The 9,450-nt window shown below is 44.1% G+C and overlaps 2 protein-coding genes across 2 annotated transcripts in view; one reads left to right on the top strand and one right to left on the bottom strand.

The window, feature by feature from the left end:
* Window positions 1–80: 80 nt before the first annotated feature.
* Window positions 81–4,766, top strand: RPL30 (ribosomal protein L30). Its single transcript, XM_081205308.1, has 5 exons — window positions 81–189; window positions 336–386; window positions 1,531–1,676; window positions 3,851–3,981; window positions 4,669–4,766. Exons 2-5 carry the CDS (start codon window positions 366–368, stop codon window positions 4,716–4,718), a joined length of 348 nt encoding a protein of 115 aa, XP_081061434.1. The 5' UTR covers window positions 81–189; window positions 336–365; the 3' UTR covers window positions 4,719–4,766.
* Window positions 4,767–5,048: 282 nt separating this feature from the next.
* MATN2 (matrilin 2) overlaps window positions 5,049–9,450 on the bottom strand; it is a 57,974-nt gene continuing 53,572 nt past the window's right edge. Inside the window, exons 18-20 of the mRNA XM_081204461.1 lie at window positions 9,269–9,379; window positions 7,508–7,601; window positions 5,049–6,507 (exon numbers count right to left, since the gene is read on the bottom strand). Coding sequence (XP_081060587.1) covers window positions 6,453–6,507; window positions 7,508–7,601; window positions 9,269–9,379 — 260 coding nt within the window. The 3' untranslated portion in view covers window positions 5,049–6,452. The remainder of the gene's footprint in view (window positions 6,508–7,507; window positions 7,602–9,268; window positions 9,380–9,450) is intronic.

Below are 9,450 nucleotides of genomic sequence, written 5' to 3'. Positions count from 1 at the left end.
GAGACTTGTGCGCATGCTCTACGCAACGCACTTCCCGTTTGGGAAATTGGCCACGGGGAGTGGGCGGAAATTTCCTCCTCTCGCGAGCGTAGCCGTTCGCGGCGGCCGGGCGCCGCGTGGTTTTGCGCGTTGCATTGCGGGAGCTCCTTCCTTTCCTCGCGGCCCGGCCATCTTGGAGGTGCCTCTCTGGTAAGTGGGTCTCCGCGGGGTTGGGTGAGGGGAGCCGGGTGAGGGGGGAAAGCCGAGTTCCCGCGGGGCGGGGAGCGCAGCAAGTGGGACTGGATACGGTGGGACGTTAATTCTCTTTCTCCCCCTCCCTGTTTTCTTCGGCGCAGGTGACGGCAGAGCCGACGTGAGCCGACAGGATGGTGGCCGCCAAGAAGACGGTGAGAGGAAGAGCCGGGCATGGGGGGCAGCAGGAGGACGGAAGGGGCCTCATGTGGGGAAAGGCAGAAACGGGAGGAGAGGAGGGTGATCTTCGGGGCGAGGAGCTTGTGAAATTTGGGGCCAAACCTGGTTGTAGAGTCATTAATTTTTATTTAATCTTTGTCGGGTTTTAATTTATAGATCGCGTTTTTTAAAAAATATTGTCTTGCATGAAAGCACAGCCTAATGTGATTTGTTTATTTGGTGGAGCGGTATGCATTTCATAAAGAGTACGTTCTTGGTTCCTTGCAGCTCATAGGCCTTTGCCAATCAAGTACTTCAGTGTTAGTTTCCTAGGCTTTTGCTAGTAGACGTGTGTGCAAGGAGTACTACTGTATTTTTCTTCTTCTATACATAAGGAGCTGCCTGTGGCCTATTTGCACAATGGTGGCTTTATATGAATGTATCTCTCCGTGTGATGAGTTGAATATAAGGTTGCAGGAGAGTGGTGTTGCATGTGGCTTTTCTGCTTAATCAAATGACAGTGAAGTTGGATTGTTTTTGAGAACGACAGGTATATAAATTTTGGGTAAGGCATGCATTTTCTGTCAGCATACGGCTGCAGATTTCCCGTACTTTGTAAGAACCCAGGCCCACTGAGATTACCAGGTTTTTAAAGTAATTTTTAAAGACTTGGGTATAAAAGAGAGAGAATTCAGGGGGTTTAGGTTTAGAAAGCAGAGACAATAGTGTGAGGGCAGGAATGTGTTCAAAAGTGTCAGTAACTCTTACACTTTAAGAGATATATCCCATCAGCATGGCTATGTAAGTTGTATACTATAAGAAACAATCTGTAACTATTAAATACTATTTTTCATTGGGGATGTTTTTCCATTTTCTTCCTAAGACCCTGGTTTAAGAGCTAAAACACGTAGCTGTGTACAAATAACTCCTGTCTTGATTTTTTTAAAGAGGAAAAATTTTAAAAAAATCTAATAAGTTTTAACATTTAAGTTCATCATCATTATGCATTATTTGAGGTGTTTTGTGTGATACATATTCTTAGATGAGTGCAGTAAGCCCAGACATGTGGAATATAGAACTTCATTATCCATAAATGCTGGAATCATTTTGAAGTTGCCATATCTCAACATTTTCTTTCAGAAAAAGTCCCTCGAGTCCATAAACTCTAGACTTCAGCTGGTTATGAAAAGTGGTAAATATGTACTGGGATACAAGCAGACTCTGAAAATGATCCGACAGGGCAAAGCCAAGTTGGTCATCCTAGCCAACAACTGCCCAGCTCTAAGGTAAGTTTGTATCTACAGCAGTTTCTCAACCTTTTTCTGACTTCTGTTTTCTTCACTTCTCAATTCCCTCTGTAGCCCCCTAGTCTCGTGCTGTGGCCCCCCATTTATGTGATTTTCACCTGTGGCCTCCTTGGAATATCCTGATCCCTGGTTGGGAAACAGTGATGGCCCCTGGTTGGGTAACAGTGATCTATAGCAGTGTTTCCCAACCTTTTTTGGGCAAAGGCACACTTGTTTCATGGAAAAAATCTCGAGGCACACCACCATGCCAGATGGGGAAAGGTCACTTTTAACTTATGTAAAAAAAAAATAAAAAAATAGTAACAGCATAGAAGGTAGAGAAGGTAGGACTCGAACCAGTGGATTCACGTTACAATAAAGATTTTGACTAAACATGGGAAAGAACTTTCTGCTGGTAAGGGCTGTTCAACAGGGGAATGGTCTCCCTCGGGAGGTTTTTCCCTTCTTGGAGGTTTTTAAGCAGAGGTGGGATGTCTGTCTGCCATGGATGCTATGGCTGAGATTCCTGCACTGCAGGGGTTGTACAGTACTGGATAGCCCTGGGGATCCCTTCCAACTCTACGATTCTATTAGGATCCCTTTTATAAAAGAGAGAACTTTAATGGCACGGCCATTATTTATTTCGGCTTCTCCCAACGGGGCCACGAAGGATCAGAAAAGCTGAAGAAGAGACCCTTCCTCAGAGGAGGCGGGAGACTACCGGACCCGCCGAGGAGGGGAATCCGGCCACCTTTCCCTCCAGAGCTTCGCCTTTTGCCCCGGCCAAGTTGCGCCGAGGGCGCCTTGCGGGCTCTGCGTGGCTTCAGGCGGAGCCTAGGAGCCACTTCCCAGCCTGGAGGGCAGGCTGTGCGCGGACCCCGCCACTCTCGGGGCGCGATCCAGACCCGGCTGCCTTCCACGGCCAGCAGAGGTAGGCCGCCGGCTTCTAACCCGGCGGAACTGGGGCGTCCCGGGCGCAGCGCCGCGCTCCCCGCTCCTCCCGCCCCGCCCCCTTCTCCCGGGTGCCCCCTCCCTCCTTTGTTCTCCGGAGCCCCGCCTCCCCCTCTGCCCCAGCTCGCCTATTGGCTCACGCAGCCGCCACTCAGGTGGCGGCCCGCTTTGGCCCCGCTCCCCGGCCGCCGAGAGAGAGTGGGAGCGTGCGGGGCTGGGCTGGGCGGCCGGGCGTCTCCTTCCCTGCGCTGCTTCGGCCGCGTCTGCAGCCGCCGCGGGACCAGGCGGGAGGCCAGTCATGCCCAGACACTGCCAGCCGCTCGGAAGGAGCCGTCGCTCCGCCGGGCAGCGCCTGCCTGCGCGCCCCTCGCTCCCTGCGCCGAGGATGGCGGGGGCGCCGGGCGCAAGGCAGCGCCGGGGCTGCTGGGCAAGCGGCAGATGCTGATGCAGTTTGGGGAATTCCTGTCACAGGGAGCAAGGCAGAAGCGGATGACGGGGCACGTTCCCCGGGGGAGCGGGGCCGGAGGATTAGCCCGACTCGCCCGCCTCCCTCCCACGGCACACTAGGCAACGTCCGGCGGCACACTAGTGTGCCGCGGAACACCGGTTGGGAAACACTGATCTATAGTACTGAAAATTTGAGATTTTGTAAACAAATTGAGCATGTTGTTTAGATGGCCAGGGTTTAATAATAAAAATAATAACCAAAAATTGTTTTAAGTGGGACTCCTGTGCACACTTGCCTGGGGGCAAGCCCCATTGAACTAAGAATTACTTTTCAACAAGCATGCATAGTACTGTGCTGTTAATCTTAGGTGTAATCTCTCACTAAAATGATTTTATAAAATAAGTTGCTCCAAGTAATGATGAAGGTAGGTATGTAGACATGGCCACATTTTCACCAGCATATTTTTGCTCTTGGTAAATGGGAGATAAATAAACCTTGACACCATGACCCAAAATCTACTGGAAATACTGATTTAGCACTTAAACATGACTATTTTTGCTATGGCATAGTAATGTTCCATAATACCTTATAAAACAAAGATATCTTTATAGCTGCTAGACTCCCTATCTAGATAGTAGAAGGTTTCAGGGATAAATGATGAAGCCTTTCATGAGGAATAATGTTTAGTGCTTATGTGAAATTTTCAGCCTGTGTTGTAGATTAAAATCCATAAATTTAAACATTGGTTTTGCTTCCATGTGTGTTTAATTCTCAGGAAATCAGAAACTGAATACTATGCTATGTTGGCCAAAACTGGTGTGCACCACTACAGCGGTAACAATATTGAATTGGGTACAGCTTGTGGAAAGTACTACAGAGTGTGTACACTTGCCATCATTGACCCAGGTATGTTGTTTATTTGGTACCACAATACCCTTGGATATGCTGAAGAGTCTTATGGTGATTTACTTCTATGATGCCCATTCATTACATTCTCTGGAAACCGTCCTGATTCTAAACCCCCAGCTCTTCATATATTAGAGTCCACAGTCGCTTTAGAGCTAAATCATAGTGAACTTCACCAAGCTTACATTATATTGTAGTCTGAATCAGTTAATTCTGGAGATACATAGGAAAGTGATCTACAGGTCCCTGAGAATATAAATCCAACCCACTCCAATATCTTCAAAATATCTAGTTAGTTTAAGTAATATCTTACTGTATAAAAGCCATTACTCTCAAACTACTCCTTAAGGTATTGCATTTTGAACTTTTAAAGCACTGCGAATATTCTCGCTGTCCTGATATTTCAGTGATCAGGGCAGGCTAGACATTCGCTATATTATAACTATGTAGTGTGTCCCCAGAGCTAGATTTGCCTCCCTAGTTCTGGGTTTTAACTGCAAGTAACATCTTTACAATGTAATTAAATTACAATATAATTAAAAGTTTTGAATTTATGCTGGGAAATGTTCATATGAATACACATCTAAAAGGAAGAATGGGTTGTTGGCATCTTGATACGAAGAATTAATTGTGCAGCACCATTTGCTATAGTGTTTGTTAAAATATGTCTTTTCTCCCTCCCAACAGGTGATTCTGACATCATTAGAAGCATGCCAGAGCAAACCAGTGAGAAGTAGATATTGCTGAACTTTACATTTTGTGTAATAAAACTGGTTACAAATCTACCATTGGCAGGAGCTTTCTTGAGTTGCATATATTCATAGTTGCAAAACATGAAGACCACAAGATTGGGGAAGCCAGGTCTAGGGTATGTTACCACAAACTTTGGAGCGCTGATGTGCTTTTGACTGCATCTTTAGTAGAAGTTGTACTACCTTATTCTCCACCCTCTAGAAGTGCCTTGCAGCTGTGAAAGCATAATGTTTTATCGTACTTGGCCCAAAACTAGTTCAGACAACAAAAATGTCAATAGTCACTCAGTGAGAAAGGGAGGCAATTGCTTAACAGAATTTATATTAATGGGAGTTTTGTGAATTTGGGTTGTCTACCATAATACCCTGCCCATTTCATTGCTTTGCCACGCAAGCCTGTGGCAAATAAGGTATGAATTTGCAAACAAGGGTGCTATCAATTGAAAATGATACAATACTGTATAAGATTGTTACTATTTGCTACCTTCCCTTCACCCTAAGGTGAAGTTTCAAAAATTAAATAGAATTAAAAATGGGGTTTCTGGATTCTGTATTCAAATGGGTAAGTGGTCTGGTTGCTGCTCTAAAATTCAAAAATAATGGAGATAATAATTATTATCAGCCTTTGGTCTGATAATCATAAGTGAAAATCAAATGTTTTCAGAAATATTCAGAAGTGGCTTCCAAGGGCTCTTGAAGAAGCTTTATTTTATTGTTGCAGCTCAACCAAAAATATTTATATAAATTCTCAAATGATCAGAACTTTGGTTTCAGGGGCACTTCTGTTTCGTACAATGCTGGGATAAAAATGTCTTACGACTTTTTAAGGTCCAGAAGCCAAAAGGTCTTGGAATCAGTAACGTTCTTTCTTGGCAGCAGAAAGGTGTCTGGGATAGTAGCTTGAGATAAAGCCACTAAAAAACTAGATACTGGGAAGGAAACAAGACTGTTGGGACTTGGGCTTCACTTTTCACGTAATTCAGAGTTGGAGCTGCCTGTATTTCTTAGACTATTAATGCTGAATTGTGCAGTTGCAACAATAACCCAAATGTGCATTCTGGCATAAAAGCCATTTTCTCAATGTACTAAGCGGTCATCCCCTCTTTTGCCCTATTGGCTGATATTTTTAGAGTGTACTTTCATCTAGTGCCATGTTCTTTAGGCTATCAAAGCTGAGATTCAGCTTTGGGGTAGTACTGCATGTTACAATACCACAAGTATCCCTAACTTGGGTTTACTGGTTAACATGAGTGGGGGTTTTGTCAGGGGGAGGTGCATGTGTGTGCTTAAACTTGCTAGCCAGGGTGCTCCTACCAGTGCCTCAGACTATTTTTCCCTTGAGGGTTAAGGCATCTTTCCCCATATTGGTATTTTAGGACAAGCTTGGGAAGCTGCTTGGTAACATGTACATGTTTCCACTGTCTCAATTAGACCAAAGACTACATAACTGGGCCTTGTATGTCTCTAAACAATTTAAACTGTTCTTTTAAAAGCACCATTTTAATATTTCATAGCTTATCTCAATTGATAAAAATATTACAATTGTATAAAAAATTAAATCTTGCCATTTTTTCTTGCAGTCAATACAAAAATGCAGTCTTGAAGTACTGGAAACAAAAATTCTTTCTTCCAGCAGGAGATTGGCTCTTTTACATAGCTTAGATTTGCTCTCTTCATATGTATAAATATCCAACTCAGCACATACTTTTGAGAACGCCATCAGTATCTTAATCGATTTTCCAGGGCTTCCATTCTTTTTGACATTTCTTCTAGTAATCTTAAATTAAGGAAACACCTCTTCACTCTTAGTTTATAATATTATAAAGTATAGACTACAGCAGCACTGTATTAATGGTTAGAAATTTTCAACCAACTTGTCCCACATAAGGCTGTTCAGTAGAAGTAACTTGCCCTGATTCTGGTCTTCCCAGAGGCATGAAGATCAGCACAGTGTATAACAGTATATTTGCTTAGGTAGGCCTTTGGCAAGGGAAAGAGCAATAGGCCTGCTCCTGCTGTAATAGAGTGTACTGCTATGCTGTTGCAAATACACTTCTAGGTATATCGGTGAGAGGAGATGAGTTAAGCCTGTTTCCCACACTTCTTACCTGCGTGTTCTTGGCTGGATTGGGCTGCATTTGTACTCAGAGATCATCCACTACATGAAATAACCACATCATCCATTTGTAAAGTGCACATGTAAGCCCTACGCAGGTGATGCACCTTTGTGGATTGAAGTAGCCTATGAGGCACAGGCCTAATAACTTATGTGATGTTGTAAAGGTCGCTATATTCTTTATTTTTCTGAATTGAAACTACATTATATACTGGCCACAGTTCTGAATTTTTGTGTGGCCACTAGAGGGAACCTGTGTTCCACATTTATCACCACTAACATTTTTTCAGAAAGCCGCCAGGTAAGCTAAAATTGCCCAGCTGCTACTGCTTGTGCCTCTGATCTCAGCCTCCCTGACACAGTTCAACAGGCTAAGGGGGTTCAGAGGAAAAGTCATTACATCATTAATGAAAAGCAGAGGTTCTAGTGGAATAGGAAAAGGTATGGATGCCCTTTCCCTCCCACCCCACTTCCCAAAATACTGTGGATGCTGGCTGTTGTGCTATTTAGAGTAGATGGGATTGCAACCAACAGGATTTGCATCCTATTAAAGACTAAATGTGATTTAACTATAAATCTGCGTGTCAATTGAGGATTTGCTGTATTACTTTCTCAGAAGCCGAGAATTTATGAAATAGGTATATAAAAAAGGATATGTTGTCGTGTTAGTTTTTTAACTTCAGCATTTGCAAAATTCTGGAACGTCATAAAGTTTTCACATTTACATGGGTCTTTGTCTTCTGAAGGATTTCCTGAAAAACAGATGGGAGAGGTTTAGAAAACCGTACTGTAACACATTAACTAAATAAATACAGATCCAAATAAATACAGATCACTCACTTGCATCTGTCCTATTTAACATAATGAAGGTCACCAACAAGAAACTATGAAGTACATAGGAAACTTATGAAGCTGGTTGAGAAAAACTTTTTAACCTGTCAATTTTTTATTAGATTTATTCATGTTTGCTCTATGACTGAAAGTAATGCAATGATACTAAAAGGGCAATCCATGACAGATAATTCTTAGATTTGACGTAAGAGTTGCTCCAGTTGGGGCAGAGGAAATACTTCCACCTTCAATTAGTTTGAGGACTTGAATCCAAGGAACCCTTAATCTCTTCCAAGAGGTGATCACTGGCAGGGATACAAGCACCAATTTGTTCAGCAAGGAAGCTTGAGAAGCTGCCCCATAGTAGGATGGATTTAGTCACCTATTTACATAATTTCTACTACATTCAGTGTTACTCAAGTACACTGACTATTGGCAGTTCTCCATGGTTGCAAGTATCTGCTATCTAATGATCTTTAATTGAGATGACAAGATTTAAACATGAATCAGAATTGTAGTGTCATCTAGTCCAGCCCCTCGCAATGCAGGAATCTCAACTAAAACATCTGTGTCTCAGCTAAAGCATCTGTAACCAATGCTTAAAAGCCTCCAAGGAAGAAGTGCCCACAACCTCCGGAGGGAGGTTTCCATGCCAAAGCATGTGCTCTACAATTGAGATTATAGTCACTTTCATAGCAGTGCAACATGCAAAACCCAGGATCAAAACAGAAACTTTTGTATAATCCATGTAACCCTTCTGAGGGTTGACAATCATGCAGGATGAGAAGTGCATAGCATAGCCTGCTGGAAAAATAATAATACCAGGATTGGGATTATTTGAAGTAGACATTTTTGCACTGACAGCATTGATAAAATTGAATACTTAATGCTTTCCCAATTCAGCACAAATCCAAGCTGATCCAGCAGAGCCCTCCTCTCCATTCAGATTCAGACTTGGCTGTGATGAATTACAGTAAATAGCCAATAAATAGGGTAAACTGAAGTGGTACGTGTGTGTCTCGAATGGACTACTTCAGTTGTAGGTGGGGATTGCAACTGAGGAGGGGTCCTCCTGTGCCGGAGGATAAATACCGTATTTTTTGCCCTATAGGGCGCACTGGCCCATAGGACGCACCTCAAATTTTTTTTTGGGGGGGGGAATGAATAAAAAAAAATATTTTCCCCCTCCGATCCCAGCCCCCAGAACAGGCTGCTATCCGCAAGCCTTGCGAGCCCGGCGGCAACTCCCGCCGGGCATGCAAGGCTTGCGGACACCTGCGCGAAGCACGGGGCGTCCTCCGGAGGGCGCCCCGTGCTCTGCGCTGCAGGCTGCCGCCCGCAAGCCTTGCGCGCCCGCGGGAACTCCCCCCGGGCGTGCAAGGCTTGCGGATAGCTTCCTGAAGCCTGGAGAGCGAGAGGGGTCGGTGCGCACCAACACCTCTCGCTCTCCAGGCTTCAGCAAAAGCCTGCATTCGCCCCATAGGACGCACACACATTTCCCCTTCATTTTTGGAGGGGAAAAAGTGCGTCCTATAGGACGAAAAATACGGTATATCCATGCTAAAGTGTAGAATGGAAGTAGATTTACCTGAAGCTACTTTTGATCGCAGCTGTTTTTCTTCAAAGAGATACTTGTGATGTACTGCAAAATTGGAACAGGCAAGAACGTCTTTGATTGCTAGGGTAGCTGCTTCAGGTTCTGTAAGGAGCCATAAAGAACAGAACTGAATTTAATATAGTAAGCTGCGTTGTATCTTACATATTTTCTTG

This window comes from Podarcis bocagei (assembly GCF_964188305.1).
Source record: "Podarcis bocagei genome assembly, chromosome: 8".
In the NCBI taxonomy this organism is placed as follows: domain Eukaryota; kingdom Metazoa; phylum Chordata; class Lepidosauria; order Squamata; family Lacertidae; genus Podarcis; species Podarcis bocagei.
Note: the sequence above shows the minus strand (reverse complement) of the source record. Positions and strands in the feature narration are given on the sequence as shown.

Coding starts and splice junctions, on each gene's coding strand:
- RPL30 (XM_081205308.1), top strand. CDS start 366: ATGGTGGCCGCCAAGAAGACG. Junction 387..1,530: donor TGGTGGCCGCCAAGAAGACG/GTGAGAGGAAGA, acceptor ATTTTCTTTCAG/AAAAAGTCCCTCGAGTCCAT. Junction 1,677..3,850: donor AACAACTGCCCAGCTCTAAG/GTAAGTTTGTAT, acceptor TTTAATTCTCAG/GAAATCAGAAACTGAATACT.